The sequence below is a fragment of the Notamacropus eugenii genome, chromosome 1 (genome assembly GCF_028372415.1).
Source record: "Notamacropus eugenii isolate mMacEug1 chromosome 1, mMacEug1.pri_v2, whole genome shotgun sequence".
Taxonomy (NCBI): domain Eukaryota; kingdom Metazoa; phylum Chordata; class Mammalia; order Diprotodontia; family Macropodidae; genus Notamacropus; species Notamacropus eugenii.
The window spans coordinates 248,779,827-248,797,478 of NC_092872.1; the positions used below are offsets into that span (position 1 = coordinate 248,779,827).

At 40.0% G+C, this 17,652-nt stretch overlaps 1 protein-coding gene across 5 annotated transcripts in view; it reads right to left on the bottom strand.

Moving 5' to 3' along the window:
• Positions 1-882: 882 nt before the first annotated feature.
• The window catches only part of CHUK (component of inhibitor of nuclear factor kappa B kinase complex), a 37,264-nt gene continuing 20,494 nt past the window's right edge, over positions 883-17,652 (bottom strand). For 2 of the 5 annotated variants that reach the window (XM_072628465.1, XM_072628463.1), the window contains exons 12-21: positions 13,140-13,263; positions 12,404-12,555; positions 11,460-11,521; positions 10,417-10,526; positions 9,556-9,605; positions 7,631-7,727; positions 7,306-7,453; positions 6,603-6,736; positions 4,417-4,516; positions 883-1,953 (exon numbers count right to left, since the gene is read on the bottom strand). In XM_072628465.1, the coding sequence (XP_072484566.1) occupies positions 1,927-1,953; positions 4,417-4,516; positions 6,603-6,736; positions 7,306-7,453; positions 7,631-7,727; positions 9,556-9,605; positions 10,417-10,526; positions 11,460-11,521; positions 12,404-12,555; positions 13,140-13,263 (1,004 nt within the window). In that variant the 3' untranslated portion in view covers positions 883-1,926. The other 3 variants (XM_072628462.1, XR_011971544.1, XM_072628464.1) reach the window with 3 other exon arrangements.

Sequence of the window (17,652 nt, forward strand, 5' to 3'; positions counted from 1 at the left end):
AAATTTCCAAAGGAGCATATGACACAAAGAGCCTGAGCTCCTTTGGGACAAAGGGAGTCTCTCTCCCTTGAGCTGGTTCCATGAGTATATACACCCTTCAGTTTACCAGCTTCTATTAACTTTCACTCTACTGGGTTCTCACTGTGTTCCCATCTATCCCTCTCATTGTCTCCATCACTCATGTTTATGTCCCAGCATCCCAGCTTAGGCCCACACACCATCATCCTTGGCCTCACTTTGCCCCTCTGTAGAGTGACCATGATCTCAATGGGCTCCCATGTGCCTGTGTTCTCACTGTATCATCCTACACCTTCAGAATATCCTGTGCATGTACGTGTCATTGATAAATGCCTGTGCCTCGTCCGTGGGGTGCTCTTGGGTTGTCTCCTTAAGTACCTGTCCTTTGGCCTCACTGTACCCTCATCTTTTCTCTCCTGTTACCTTCAGTGGCCACTTGCAGGGTCATTTCTTCAGACTCAGGATAATCTTCCCCTTGGGAGATCACTTCATTACTAATCATTCGTCTCTAGCCTCCTCATACCCACTGACTGTACCTTCCCATCTCTCCTCAAAGAGCCCACAAGATGCCTCTTTAGGCCATCACTACCTGTCCCTCCTCCCACGTTACTTCTGTTAGGCTCCTCAATGTTCCCCTTCTGTGGCCTTTATCTGGTCCCTACAGTGCTCCTAGCAAGAGCCAACAACCTCCAAAGTAGCATCCAAGATGCTGGGAGAATCTAAACTGGCCACCAGGAGGTGTCACTTCTTTGGCTCACCAACAACTGACAGTCACCCTTCCACTTGGGGGCACAGATGCCAAAGAACACATTCTCTTGAGGAATTTCATTTGCTGACTTTGGCAAGCAAGAATTCACATGGCAATTTCTTACTCCAACACAAGAATTTAATTGACCACTGAGACTAAAAATCATTTAATACACAAAACATCATTTAGCTCACATGTAATATAAAAACATTTGACTTCTTTGTACAACCATACTCTCTAAATTTCTGAAATACTGTATGAAATTTATACAATAAAACCTGTTAAAGACTCCTGAAAACATTGCTGTTTACCCAATGTCGTGTGTAGGACCTGAAAAAGCTGATCTCTGAACTCCACATAAATTACAGCAGAACGACATTATTAATGTACATTTTAAACACATATACATGTCAGTGTATACAATACATTTACACCACGAGTCACCACTATGGAGAGGTTGCCAGCGCTCACAAGGACCAAAGGTATTGTTAGAAGAAAGAAATGAGAACAAACCCGTGCCTGCTCACTGAAAAAAACTGTGTGGTTCAGCACGTTTATTCTCACTCCTGTGGCAGTGTCTTTGGTGCCATGTGAACAATATCTCTATCTCTCTGCCAACACAAATTTCCTCAATTTCCTAGGAAAATAATCTGAAGTCAGGAAAAATTAGAACAATCAAAGGCCAAGGTGAAAAAGAGCTGTGGCTTCACCACCATGGAGCACATTCACTCCAGTCAAATCCATCATCTGCTGGAGCTAAATCACCTGCAGCGGGCCCCCAAGGGCCCAAAGATTCCATTCTCAAAAGGAAAGTCAGTTTATGAAGGTTCTTGTCCCCAAGCCCCCTGGTGTTTTTCTCCACTTCCATAAGGTTCCCCTTGACCTGTATTTCTGTGAAGGAGAAAGGGCTAAAGGAGAAAAAAATAGAACCACAGAGCTCTGAAGCATCAAAAGGGTGGCTCACAGTGCTCCCAAGTCGCTATACCTGGTAAATGGTACGATACACATTTAATAAAAAGCCAATGACCTTCAGGTCACTGAACACACGTTAAAATGAATGAAAACCAATCCCTGTACACATAACCCTAGAGCAGATTCTGGTGTCTGTAGGATACATGAGAACAATATCTTCATGGGCTCTGGGACAGTAGAGGCCATCACTACTTCAGCCAACTCCAATCAAGATTCTAAATCCAGACATGAAAAAGAAAAAGAAAAAAAAAAGATAAATGAGGTCAGAAACAATTTTTTTTCTTTGCACTACAACAGCTTTCAAAAGAATTTGATAATCATTTTCCTACAAATAAAGTCAGATCTAAGTAAGTGGAAAAACTTCAGTTGCTTGTGGATAGGCCAAACTAAATAATAAAAATGACAATTCTACCTAAAATTAATTTACTTATTCAGAGCCATACCAACCAAACTACCAGAAAATTATTTTCTAGAGCTAGACAAAATATCAAAATTCATCTGGAAGAACAAAAAGTCCAGGATATCAAGGGAATTAATGAAAAGAAATGCTAGGGAAGGTAGTCTAGCCCCACTAGATCTCAAATTATATTATCAAGCAGCAATCATCAAAACCACTTGGTACTGGCTAAGAAATAGAGGTGTAGACCCGTGGAATAGGTTAGGTACTCAAGACACAGTAGTCAATCAATATAACATTCTACTGTTTGATAAACCCAAGGACCCCAGCTTCTGGGATAAGAACTCGCTGTCTGACAAAAACTGCAGGGAAAACTGGATAATAGTGTGGCAGAAACTGAGCATAAACCAATGCCTGATACCATAACACAAGAATAAAATCCAAATGGGTACATGATCTAGGTAAAAAAGCTGACATTGTAGACAAATTAGGGGAGCAAGGAATAGTGTATTTGTCAGATTTAAGGAGAATGGAGAAATTTATGACCCAATAAGAGACAGAGAACATTATAAAGTACAAAATGGATAACTTTGATTACATTAAATTGAAAAGGTTTTGCACAAACAAACCCAAAGCAAACCCAAACCAAGATTAGGAGAGAAGCAGAAAAATGGGAAAGAATTTTTACAACTAGTATCTGTGATAAAGGCCTCATTTGTAAAATACACTAAATAAATAAAAGTAAATACAGAAAACTGAGTCAAATTTATAAGACTATAAGTCATTCCCCAACTGAAAAATTCTTAAAAGAATATGAATAGGCAGTTTTCAGCAGAAGAAATTAAAGCTAACTAGAGTCATGAAAAAATGCTCTAAATCACTACTGATTAGAGAGACATAAATCAAAATAACTCTGACGTACCACATCACACCTATCAGATTGGCTAACATGACAAAACAGGAAGATGATAAATGCTGGAGAAGATGTGGGAGAGTTAGAATACTAATTCATTGCCGGTGGAGCTGTGAGCTGATCCAATCATTCTGGAGAGCAAGCTGAAACTATTCCCAAAGGGCTACAAAAATATATTGCTTCTAGGCCTGTATCCCAAAGAGATTATAAAAAAGTGAAAAGGTCCCACACGTAAAAAATATTTAAAGCAGCTCTCTTTGTGGTGGCCAAGAACTGGAAATCAAGGGGATGCCCATCAATTTGGGAATGGCTGAACAAGTTGTGGCATACGAATGTACTAGCACTATTGTGCTATAAGAAAAGACAAACAGTTGGATTTCAGAAAAACCTGGAAAAACTTATGTGAACTGATGCTGAGTGAAATGAGCAGAACCAGGAGAACATTATACACAGGAACAGCCACAGTGTGAGAGGACTGTTTCAAGGACCTAAAACATTCCCAATGGACTCTTGAGGCAAAATGCCATCCACATCCAGAGAAAGAACTATGGAATCAGAATGCAGAATGAAACAGACTATTTTCTCTTGTGTTATATTTTGTTTTGGTTTTTCTCATGGTTTTTCCCATTCGTTTTCATTCTTCTATGCAACATGACTAATGTGAAAATGTATTTAATAAGAATGTACGTGTAGAACCCACATAAGATTGCATGCCTTCTCAGAGAGGGAGGAGGGAGGGCGGGGGAGAAAATTTAAGACTTATGGAAGTAACTGTTGAAAACTAAAAACAAATAAATTAATTAAAATGTTTAAAAAAAAGAATTTGATAATCATCTCCAGTAATTTGCAAATGAAAAGAGGAAATGCAACTGACTAAAACAGAAAGTATTTTTAAATTAATTGGGAAATTAACTGGGAGCTCAAATGTAGCAAAGCTTGGGCAGTTAGGTTTCCCAAGTTTTATCATCATGATACTGTTCACACTAACCTAATATGTGCATTTGTTAATATCTATGAACAAGTGTAATCATGTTAATTCAGCATACATGCAACAATTGTCTTTTCAAGTCAGAAGCATCCATCCCAAACATAAATTTTAAGTGCTGTGTTATACTCTACCCACCTTAAAGGCCAAAATGAACAAAGAAAAGTCAGACAAATGTAAGTAAATGATCACCCAAGTAATTCCACCAGAAGTACTCATTCAGTACTCAGTACTGAATGCTCAGAATATATCAGACTATGGAGATCTGAGTACTTAGTTACATAAAGCTCCTCTCTCTGCTACACTGGGCATTTTAATATCAAACAGGAATAGGACTGACTGCTCTAGCCCAGGTAGAGCAAGGAAGAGAAAGCAAGACTTACCATCAGACTCTTACCCTGTTCCTCTGTTGCTTCACGAATAACAGTACTCAAACAGCCAAGATAATTCAGATTTTCCTCTACTATTTGTGTAAAAGTTTCTCTGTAGAATAAAACAGAAAATAATTTAAACTTAGGCTAAAGAACATGATGTTTTCTTCCACTGCCCTGTCTTTGACAGTAAATTACAGACCAGATGGGTGCCAAGTAAGTGTCCTTTCTTTTTCCATAAATTTACAAGGAGATTGGCAAATCAGTAAAAAGATGGACAGTCAATTGTCCATCAACATGTGCAGGAGTCAGCAGGGCAGGACCCCTGAGAATGTGAAAAACTGCAAACTATAGACTCCACCCCAAACTTTTATTTTTAATAATTCTAATCATATTTAACACACAAAACAAGTAAAACAGCAAAATGCAACCACAAAAAAGTGGCAATTTCTACACGAGACTGGTATCTTGCATACTCCACAGTCTTTGCAGCCACAGATGTAGCTGCAGCAATTATTTCACAGATTCCTTTCTCCTACAAAAAGTACACGATACAGTGATGACTGTGAGAGAGTCGTGTGACTGAGTCCAGATGTTAGAGACTAAGAGATGTTCCCTGAGTGCCTAGACCGTGGTTCTTTATTGCACTTTTAACAAACTTTTCACATTTTCTGACATCATTCAGTATTATAACATTCAATATTATTAACTTTAAAAGTTAACTTTTTGTAATAAATGTAAATATGTATACTTAAGGTAGTGCATGATAAAAACAGATTAATAATATGCAGCATTTATGACTAATTTTTTTTTTTGGTTTTCTTTACACATGTGCATCATCTGCAGTATGCTGCAAATCTCCAAAAATTCCCATTTAATTGCTGACAGTCAACTCATGAATAACTAAAACTATGAATGTGAAACCCATGAATGTCAAAGGATGACTGTACAGGCAAATATGGCTATTTAAAAATTTTAACTGTCTAAAATACCTTTCTCCTACCACTATAGGGAAACTGCAGTGCATCCTATTACTTTTGGCTAATAAATTACCAAGCAGAGATAGCCAAATTCCAAAGAAGTACACTGAACATAAAAATGACCTTAAATTGCCACAAATCTTTGTCCAGTGGCTCAAGAAGGCATTTAAGGACGGCCATGGAAGGTGTCTTGAGCTGAGGTCACCATTATGGTTCAAGCACCTGAGGCAATGTTGGAGTGCAGCGGGGGGTTGGGAGTGAATGACCATGTGAAACGGACCCCAGCACATATGGGGAGATGGGATACTATGAAGAGATGCTCGTGTCTTAGGACAGAGTAGTACTGTTTAGTGGTTAGTGGTCTGCTTAGAGTTCTAAATGGAAGAACAAGTAACATTAGGACTGTTCTTCAATATTTCAGAAGCTCTGTCAGTGGGAATGTCTCCCCACCAATGCAGACTTCACCCCTTTATGCCCTACTAGTTACTGTGGTCAAAAGAAAAAACCCAGCCCCTTCTTGGGGACAGGACTAGTATATAAGGGACTAAGTAAGCACAGATTTCCTCTGGTAAGAAATGCCTGGGAAGTTCCACCAAACTTGGGAACTTTCTATCTGTCAGCATTTATTACAAGTACTAAGTCCTCAGAAACACAGGATCTGGGTTGGATGGACTCCCACAGGCTTCCTGAGACTAAAGCATCTCTAATGAAAGCAGAAGAGGGTATTCATCCTTTAAGCACCTAAAGATTTCTTGTTCCAACCTTCCCGGGTAGACATTTCCTTTTAACACCTATGACCAATGATTCTAGTGTACTACAGAATTAGCAATGGGATTTGGGGTTGAATCTAACAAGACTCCAGAATAGACTGTGGAAATTGTTTTCTTTAAAAAAAATTTATCAGTTTTCTTTCTTGTAATGTGATTAATAAGAGTAAGATGAAGAACATTCAGCTATCTGGTCACATGCGATGTGGCTCCAACCTTCTGTCTGATGAACTATGGGCTGGGTCCCTAGTTGGTACCACTGAGTTTTTCAAGTCTGCATTCTGAGTTTTTCAAGTTTGCATTCTGAAAGTGGCAAGGGGGAGGATTCAGGAAAAAGGAGAATACAATAAAACTAAAAGAGAGAACAGAATTCTGGATTTCAGGTGGAGAAGAGCAAATATATTCTTATTTTTCATTCTAAAAACTATGTATTATTAAAAAGAAAACCCACCCATCCTGGGCACTTAGTACACATGACAGAGAACGGGTGGCAGGGGCTGTCAAAGTTGAGGGTAGTCCTGCAGGAGTTGGAGTTGTAGCACCTTCTAGACTGGTTCCAACAAGGGATCGAGCAGAACTCTGAGTCTGAAAAGATGGGAAAAAAATGTCAAATATTATTATCTACTCATACTCTTTGCTATTTTAACTTCTAAAATCTATCATGTATGCAACCTATGTGTGTTCATAGGCCTTTATGCACCATTTCATCAACTGTCTTTGGCCCACTGATTCACTACATCTAAAGTCAAACATCTGCCCCTTCTAGTACTCCTCTGGGCTCTTTGAATTCTCCTTCTGACTGGAGCAAAGAAATCCACCCAGAGAGTATCTAAATGGGACAAGTCTTAGCACCAAAAGGAGCAGGTTAACATCTCTTGTTGGGACTTCAGGGCTTTCTCTAAATCCTTCTCCAGATAGAGCCAATTCAAGTTCATATATTACAGTGGACCTAGAGATAAGAAACAGGACAGCACAGGAAAGGTGATGATAGGGGATGAATCTCAATGGCTGTCAGCCAAGCATAAAAAGCAGCATTTCCAGCCTATTTGGAAACACATACATGAAAAAAGGCTTAGCTCATCACACTCTTACAACACCTTTCTGCAGGGAATAACAACTCTTAAGGACACAGGTCACTATAAAGCATCACTTACACAAGCAATTTTTAACAGATGCCAAATTTCCCTCTGCCTCTTTCCCTGCATCAACATGACCGTGTTGTCAGCTTCTTTGATGCTATTGAGGGCCACTTCAATCTTGGGGAGCAGGTCAATAATCTTCTGCTTACAGCCCAACAACTTGCTGGAGAGAAGAGCCATGGTCAGTGTCAGGAAGGAAGGGCCAATCCCCTGAAGAATATGAACAAATACAAGCACAGCACCGTGCTGCTCTCTGCTAATAAGCATGTGTACGACATTGTGGGAAGCACTGGCTTGGGATTCCTCGGCTTTAATACGGGGAAAAAAAGAGAATCTCTACCTAAGGTGACTAAACAACTCCTTGAGTACGCGGTCCTGGTTCTGCACAGTCAGCACAATGATCTTCACCATCTCTGAGCTATCACTGTAGGAATGATCTGTAAGAAATCACAAACAGGAGGACCAGTCACTCTTCACCAACAGCCTTGAAAAACAACTGTCCCCTAAATCTTGAAAGCATTACCATTTAAATTCCAAATACAATTTGGTAAATGAATGACTATCAGAATAGGCCAAAGAAAATGTAACAATTCAAACTAATTCAAATTAATATAGCACTTTAAGGTTTACAAAATTTTTTCTTCACATCAATCCCACTGGGTAATACATTTAATAGAAGTGGAAAATGAAGATGGGAAAGATTAAAGGTACCAGGGATCCCTTCAGTTTTCCCACAGCTCCACTATTCTACCATCAGACAGCCAAGACTTTTCAACTTCTCTTATCCTATTTCACCTCAAACATCCCAATCACTTCATACCCCAAGCCCTTCCTGTTATACAGCCATCGTTTTTGGAAATTCCATACACTAGAGCTTCTTGACTATATATACATAAATAAATATACTCATAAATGGTTTCTAGGACAAGGAAAAAATCTGGACTATCTGTGGGACCAGGAGAAAGTAACTGAGCAGTGGAAGAAATCAGAGAAGCAACAGATGCATGATGCTTATTGACTGAAGTGGCAACAAGTAAACATGAAAGAGAATTAGACCAAGTTATGTCTCATATCAATGTCAACTCAAAAATCTGCAAGAACAAACTAATTAAACCAGAAAAAGAAGCCTGGCCAGACCGACTGGTCTGGTCTAGGTGGGCACCTCACAGCAAGGGTTGATTTGTCCTGGGACAGAAGCAGAGCAGGATAAGGAAAAGTTCCTGGGAGGCCCAGAAGGACTAGCATGGGACGTGTTTTCATGACCAAGATTTCTCTAAGTAAGCTGGACAAAACTGGACAAAGCTGGGGCACCCTGAACCTACCAACCTGCACAGATCATTCATATCCCGTGATTCCTCACCACAGTAAACAGCTTGTTGCACTTAAAACAAATGGCCTGAGTATGTCAACCTACTGCTGAATTCTCAATGAGAAGGGATATGGAGGAGGAGAAGGTAAGGGACATGGTCCCAAGGTCCCAAACCCTGGGGACAAGGGCAGCTGTAGAACCATCAGAACCAGAGAGTGTGAGAGGTTGGCATGTCATCATCCCCAAAGCCCCTCTAAATCTTCATGCCACAAAACAAAACAACGTAATTAACCAAACATTCACGGGCTTAGAGGAAGGAAACAAGGGAGTGAGTACACAGACACCTCTTTCCCTGACCTTTCTGGTTTCCATTTACTGCTTTTCACTTTGTTAATCACCTACGAGGGATTGGCCTTTAGTTGTTTCATCTGATGAGAATGTGATTTTTGGTACCACGTTCATCATTAAAAAACCTTCCTATCACCAAAATCAATGCAAAGCTGTATGCAGACTAATTTGTTCTTTCTAATCATAACATGCCACACGCTGCCCACCTGGTTTGTGGTAAATGTTGTCTGATGGGCCAAACAATGAACCAGTGGCAGAAGCAGTCACACAAGTGAGTAGTTTTCACTAAGGACTGCCCTGTCCCACTCTGAATGTGGATCTTCCCTCTCCAGAGACACCAATTTCCTCAGCAGTCAATAGACATTTGTGCTCTTTTTCTCATCTTGCTCCCATCTTCCTTCCAAGATCTTATCACTTCATGTTTCCTGTTTGCTTTCCTTTTCTAACCTCTTGGGTTCCCCAAGATGGAAAGCTTATGACAATTTCTCTGTACTGTAAACATTCTGTAAACCTCAGGCACCAGATTTCAATTCAACCCTTCCAAGACAGTAGGTGAAAATGACCACTAGCCTTGGGAAGTTCTTTCCTGTGCTATGATGGGGTCTCACCTGGAGATCTGGGTTTCAACTGCTTGTAGAGATCAATGGCTTTCTGCTCCCTACAAAAGAAAAATCAAACTGTTTTACAGCCATGCTATGACAAATGTCATTAAATACTTCTAATAATCCACAACTGGAAGCAAGCTGACTGCTTTTAGTCATATTACATATTTTTAAGAAGGAACAGAACTCTACTAGCCAATTAGAGAGCATTTCTTAGTGTCCACTTCAGAGGATAGAGAGGTAAAAGCTACTATATTTTATCACTATATTATAATTTATTATAATTAAAATATTACTGTATTTTATTCCAAAATGCTGATTTACAATTAAACTGCTTTTCTTCATAAGGGCATAAGCTAGAGTTCTTCCTAGGAGGTAGATCATGAGCAAATCTGAAGTTTCCTCTGGAGCACCTCAGGCAAGAGGTTGTATCCCCTAGATGTGGGGAGCAATAGGAAAATTGAAACTCACACTCAGAGGACTTCATTTAGATCAACCTCACAATAACCCTTTGAGGTAGAACATTCAAAATATGATGATCTCCATTTTAGAGATGAGAAAACTGAGACTCAAAGAAGGTAAGTCACACAGTCCAGAAGTACTGGGGAAATGTTCCAACTGGGAAGAGTTCAACATTCTTTTTGCTTAGGAGGATGAAAACATACCTCAGGCTATGGGGGCAATTTTTGGAAATACCTAAAAATTAATACATCTAATGGAAGCAACTTCTTAACAATACTGCCATTTATCAGATGAAAGCCAAGCAGACAGAAAACAACCCAAGTACTTGGTAATGTTGTCATGATCACCTAGCCACCCCCAGCTCCAGGCCCCAGCCCAGAAAGATCCAAGGGCAGGATTCCTTACAGAGAGTCCATGACATCTTCCTGACGCCTTGCGGAAGGGCTCCTCTGCAGCTCCACAATTTCTGTATGCAGGGACATGATTTGCTCATCCAAGTATCCAATATCACCAGCCTAATTCAGACAAAATAAGGGTATCACTTACAGACATCTCAACTGTACCCACAAAACACAGGAGGATTAAGAAGGGAGAACAGGTCTAAAGAAAGATAGAGGACTTGCTGCTTTAATGGTGGAAATGAGAAATGTTTGTTTATAATATAAAAAGGCCTCTTTCCTGACATGAAATCTAATCTTCCACATAAGAAGATTTCCCACTTATTCTTGTCCTCTACTTGCCCATCTCAAAAATAATCTAATGCACCATCCAGTTTCTTCTCTGTCAAGGCACAAATACATAGCAATCTCAAAACTGAAAGAGAAAAAAGATATGCAGAAACTACCAATGTAGCTTTCATTACAACTTAACGAAACTTTCTTGCCTCTTGCTCTCATATGCCTGAACAGGTGGCATGAAGTGGTACTGGACTCAAGGAACCTACCACCAGATATTCATTCTTTAACACCTGCCCTCATTTAGTCAGTGAAGGATCAAGGCAAGGAAGGAATGAAAGGAACAACAATGTCTCGGCTTCTAGAGAGAGTAGAGAGTTATGACAAAGGGCTTTACGCAGCGGTCATCTGAATAAGTGACCTGTACCTACATGAACAGAGCACCCATCTCAAGGATCCAGGGCCATTCTCCAGTCTTCCTGATCTATATCTGGCCACTGGTACCAGATGGCTCTGCAGGAGAAAGTGAGGCTGGTGACTTTGCACACCCCTTCCTCACTGAAATCAAAGTCAACTGCGTGGCATCACCTTCCTGATGTCATGGTCCTCTTCAAGAATGAAGGACAAACACTAACCCATCCAAAGCCAGCTCAGAACATCAGAGAAGATTTCTGGGCAACCACAGGTATGGATGTGTTAAGTCAATACTCTTACTCGCAAATAAAGGTAATTACAAGGGAAGACAGCATAAATCAGTCTCAGAGAAGGGTTTACCTGTGCACACTGGATGGCCTTTTCTTCCATTTCTTTCCAGGCTTTTAGCATTTTTTCTGAGGCTGAAACAAAAGTCAGGGTTATCTTGAAAACAGCCAAGAACAAAAACAAAGGAAGGAGGCTTCAATGGTCAACATGTCCATATTCTTGGACATTCATTTTTATTGTGACCACAAACACTTTAAAACATTAGTAATTGTATTTTACTCTTATTCAAAATACTCTATCTCCTAACTGAGAAGACTCAGTGTGAAAAGAGTACCTCACAGAGAGCAGACACTCACTGGTACAAAGCCAGTGCCATATGTTATGTATGTACACAGAAGAAATTATGGCAGGAGTACTGGTGACCTCATCTTGTTTACTCAAATTGTATTAATTCTGCAGGTTTATATTGGATCTGAAGGACAGTAAATCCAAGGCAACACACTATAAAAGATGCTGGCTCTGGAAGGTCACAAATAGCAAGGCCATAACATCCACTGACAGTGGGGAGGTCAGAAATATAACCCAAGAGGTTTCTGTGTTGGGGAGAAACAACTGCAGACGCTCTGAGACAGACTCTGGGTCTATTAAGAGCAGAATTTCAAGTCCATAGATTTTTAGACCATTGGCTCCAAAAATCACACAAATCAAAAAACTTGAGTTTCCCATGGAAAGCATCAAATGGCAATGAGTAGGCAAGAATTAAAAGATCACAGACAATAAAAAAAAAACACTGAAGTTCAAAACAAATCAGTGCATCTCACAGCAGACAGGAACAGAACTTAACAAGGGAAGCAACTAGCAGGGTACGTATACAGAGCACAGGATTCACCCCTCTTTTATTACATTCTCTTAATAACAAACAACAGCAACAATACTAATAACTCCACTTGGACGAGCCTTTCTAATTTCAAAGTGCTTTCCACCCTCCTTCTCCTTGGACTACATGGAATACTTACATATCCCATAAGTCATTTGGTCACTGTATCTATCCAGGTCAAGTTGGATGCTCTGATGAAAAAATCGCAATTTTGCTTTCAGTTGCTGAGATGCTGAGATCATGGTGTTCTTCATTTTTGTTAAGTTAGCATTGTAGCGAAGAAGACTCAACCTAAAGCAGTTCAAAGAGAAATAACCACATTTTGTCAGAAGGAACCAAAGGCTGATGTAAAAATGTCAACCTTGTCCCTACACTGTGATATTCAGGGTAAGAGGCAAACTTGGTCAGCACGCAGGTCAGCAGGTTTTACATTCAGTGTTATCTGCCAAAATAAAGACCTTGCAACACTGCTACCAAGCACCTCCTCAAAACGTTTTGCTTAGTAGGTTTCAGTGGACAAGAACAACTCCTATTTTAAATTGTGTTTTATGGTTCACATAACCATACAGCATTACACAATTCCTCACAGTATTACACAAATATTAGCACCCCCATCTTAAAGCTGGGAAAGCTGAGTGTTTATGTGACAATCTCAGGGAAGTTACAGGACTTGTTCAGGGTCTTACACCAAAGTACTCTACTCTAGCACCCTGCTGCTTCCATGTGAGTCTTACAGCTTGTGAACCAATGACATGGGTTCTGGGATCATGTGCCAGTGGCCCTGCCCAGCACACTGGTTACTTAGGCCTGAAGTATTTCCCAACCCAAAGCCCCTGGGCTGTGGTGCCTCTGTTCAGATCCCAAGGCCTGCTTACATTGCTGCTCTCTGCCCCTGGAAGAGCCTGCTGTAGTCCTCCTTGAGCCCAGACACATAATGCACAGCTTCAGCCCACACTCTACGCAGCTGCATGACTGGCAATTGAATTTTGCTGTCCTTTACTGTGGAGAAAGAAAAAAAAAAGGCTTGGTATAAACTGATGCAGAAGAAAGGAAGCAGAGCCAACAACAACAATAATGTTAATGAAAAAGACACTGAAAGGAAGCTGCAAGAACCAATCTTGGTACCAGAGAAGACATGAAACTCATCTCCCCTCAGCACCAAGGCCAGAGACCACAGGGGCAGAATCCTGCCAACACTGTCAGGCAATGCTTGCTATGAGGAGTACCAAAATGTGGCAGGATAGGAAAGAGAAAGGGGTTAATTCTAAAATGGTTATGATGCAAAAAACCAAAAGCTATCAAGCAAAACTTTGTTTAGAAAGAGTGAATTGATTTTCTAGTTTTGACTGCCAAGATTCCTCATGGCCTGGCCTATTCCAGAATTAAACAAACATTACCTACCATGTGCAAGGCACTGTGGAAGATATGCAAGGCAGAGTGCCTCCTGAGAGGACCCTACCCTTTACATCCCATACTCATTCTAACAGAAAAGGCAAAAGTTTGAATCTTGCAGACTCTGCCCAGAGAAAGGTCTAAATTTAAGTAGGAAATTCATCCTTTAATTTGGCAATCTTATTAACTGATCCAAAAGCTAACTGAATGTTTAAGAAGAACTAAAATGGATTGTGTTTTATTTTTTTTTGCTCCACAACATTTTTAAAATTCACTTTTCAGTTCCAAATTCTCTCCCTTTCACCCCTCCCACCCACGGAGAAAGCAAGAAAAACAAAATATGTTTTTGTATATGTATAGTCAAGCAAACATTGGCCATGCATTAGCCAGGTTCCTCCCACCTCTCAAAAATATGCTTCAATCTTCACCTTGAGTACATCGCCTCTCTACCTGGAAGTGGATGGCATGTTTCATTTGACAGTATTTCCTAAAGAATCTTTGCTTCTAAGCCCTTAAGAGAATTCCAAAGCTCTCCAACAGTGATCTCCAGTAGGACAACTGTGGTAACCCAGTTGACTTATGACTCCAGACTTATGACCTTATGACTCCAGAGCCCCAGAATATACAGCTTACACCCCTGAGTCAGCTTCAGCTCTAAAGGATTATTCCCCATGAAAGCTTTGGCCTCTTATTAGCAATTAAGACTAAATTCTCCTCTATAGAAACCTTTAATAAGATATCACAATTTTATAGTTTTACACTTTTAGTGTTCTCAAAGCCCTTGTCTCCCTCAGTCTTTACAATCCCATAAGGCAAGTGGAGATTTTTTTTCCCCTCTTTTACAAATGAGGCAACTGAGGTCCAGTCAAATGACTTTCCTAAGGCACACAGCAAGTCAGAAGACCTAGCCCAATTCTGGCTGTCACCCAGTCCAATTCTCTTTCCAATGTGCTTACCTAAAACTGTACATGTGAAGAATCCACAGCAACCCTCGTCAATACCTGCTACTCACACAATTCCAGCAGGAAGTTGGCTGTGCTACAACCACCACAACTACCCCTTCCCTCCCCTCCACCAGATACATCCTTTACATTTTCTCTATGGCCTATTTCCTGACTTAAAACCATCTCTGAGTCATGGACAACGATCTTTACTCATTTTCCCAAAGCGATTTTCAGGAGTCATAACTCTCTTCAGGGAATCAAAGAATCCTTGCAAGAGAAATAAACTTAGAGAATTCAATTTAATACCACCTCATACCTATTCTATCAGCTAATATGACAGAAAAAGAAAATGATAAATGTTGGAGAAGATGTGGGAAAACTGGGACACTAATGCACTATTGGTGGAGTTGTGAACTGATTCAACCATTCTGGAGAGCAATTTGGAACTATGCCCAAAGGGCTATAAAACTGTGCATACCCTTTGATCCAGCAGTACTATTACTAGGTCTGCATCCCAAAGAGATCATAAAAAAGGGGAAAGGATACACATGTACAAAAATCTTTACAGTAGCTCTTTTTGTGGTGGCAAGGAACTGGAAATTGAGGGGATGCCCATCAACTAGGGAATGGCTGAACAAGTTGTGGTATATGAATGTAATGGAATACTATTGTGCTATAAGAAATGATAAATAGGTGGACTTCAGAAAACCTGAACTTACATGAAATGAAGCTGAGTGACATGAGCAGAACCAGGAAAATATTGTACACAGTAACAGTAACACTGTGTGATGACCAACTTGATAGACTTAGCTCGTTCTCAGTAATACAATGACCTAAGACAATTCCAAAAGACTCAAGATGGAAAATCTATGAAAACACTATGGAGTCCGAATGCAGATTATTTTCTCTTCTTTTCTGTCTGGTGGTTTTTCCCTTTTGTTCCCATTCTTCTTTCACAACATAACTAATATGATAATATGTTTAATATGACTACACATGTATTGTCTATATCAGATTGCATGCTGTCTTAGGGAGAAGGGAAGGGAGGGAGGGAGAAAAATATTGGAACTCAATATCTTATAAAAGTGAATGCTGAAAACTAAAAAATTAATTTTTTTAAGAGAATCCAGTTCAATCTCCTACTCCATTACTTGACAGGTGAGAGTCACCTGGCTTGTTTCAGTGACAAGAAGCTTAGAGAGACAGTTTGGACTAGCGGATGACAGACTCCAAATCAGGTAAACCTGAGTTCAAGTCCTGCCTCAAACACTTATTAGCTGTACGTCCATAAGCAAGTCACTTTACCTTTCAGCCTCCATTTCCTCATCTGTAAAGTGTGAATAATAATAGTGCCTAACTTGCTATCAGGGTCAACCGAAATAATGTGTATTAAATGCTTTTAAATCCTCAAACACTATACAAATGTTAACTATTATTATCACCCCACATGGGTTATTCAATTTTTGAAAAGCTATACTGTGCTGAAACTGGTACCACTTTAACTCCTACCTACTAATCTCAATTTGAGGTTCAAGCAGCATAAGTTAAACTCCATGACAATCCCACAAATATTTAAAGATAGCAATCATGATCCATTTAAGTCAATAAGCAATGTCTAGGCTATACACCCACAGTATTCTCAAACATATGCCACAGAAGCTTATTACCCTGGCCATCCTCTGAATACTGTTCAGTTCATTAATCTCTTTCAAAGTACAAAACATCACCAATAAGCAAGATGTTATCTCATGGGCACAGAACAGAGAAGGCTGGTTCTCTCCTTTGTTCTGGCCTTTACACTTCCATTAAAAGCTAAGGTCAAGAGATAAGAGAATGTACTCCCTCTCTCCTTTCTCTGCAGAGGTGGAGGAATATGAACATGGACCACTCCTATCATACTGCAAACAGATGATGTGCTTGTTAGTGTTGTTATTTTCCTCTTATTCATTATAAAGTGTATCTCTCTAGGAAGGGGAGGAATATATTAGAAGGTAACAAGAGAATGTTTCATTCTTTGTCATCCCAAAGCCTGGCATAGTTCTAGGCACATCACCCAAGTTTAATAAATGCCTGATGATCAAATGAGATACGGAAGCGATATAAACAAACCACACAGTTTTGGGGCCAGTGTCGTCACACTGCTTATTCATATTGAGGTTACAGACACTAAAACCCCAGAGTACTCTTCCTAAAAACTGCTCCTCATGCATCAAGAAGTATTAATTAAACTCCTATTAAATTAATCAAACATGACTCCCTGAGAGATGACTGACAAACAATCACGTGGTAATTAATATCAAATCGAGCAGAAAAGAGGTGCTCTCCACCAGTGTACTGTGCAGACTGAACATGAAACATTCTGCACATGGCCCCTCACCAGATCAGGAAAATCTAAGGGGTAGAGAAAGATATTCAGCTGTATGGGCAGCCCATCCATCAGTCTTAGGCCCTAAAGACAGAGAGCTGAACACAGAAGGAACTGGAAAGGAAGTAAGCTAGATTATGTTTGTGCATTTGTGGAGCACTCAACAATTCCTGGCTGCTCTCAGACACAAAGCTTGTCTTTTTTTATACCAATCTCATTCCAGTGATAGCTCTGAATCACAGAACAGCACAAAATAAGAATCAAAATTTAAAGTGACCAAAACAGTAACAGAGAGATGCATGGTGGGCATAAGCAAGCTGCAGCATGTAACCAATGATCATTTACATACAAATAGTAGGATAAAACGTAAAAGCTGAGAAGTATATGCCCAAAGAATGGGGATGGATCAGTCTGATGTCAAGAACAACAAATAACAGACAGGCAGCTTGAGGGTGGCACTGGTAGCAAAGGAAAATTCATGGATAAGACTTAAATATGTTAAGAAGTCATGGATGGGTAATTACCTGCACAAGTGGAAGAATATCCATACTGATGACACTGCACAGTTCCACCGACGCGGCCAAGCACAAAAGAAATCTATTCAGTTCCAGACTGAATGCAATATTCACTTTCAAAAGGCCTAGCCCGGCCCAACCCAATTCCCAGAGCTCAGTCTAGTTTTCCTTC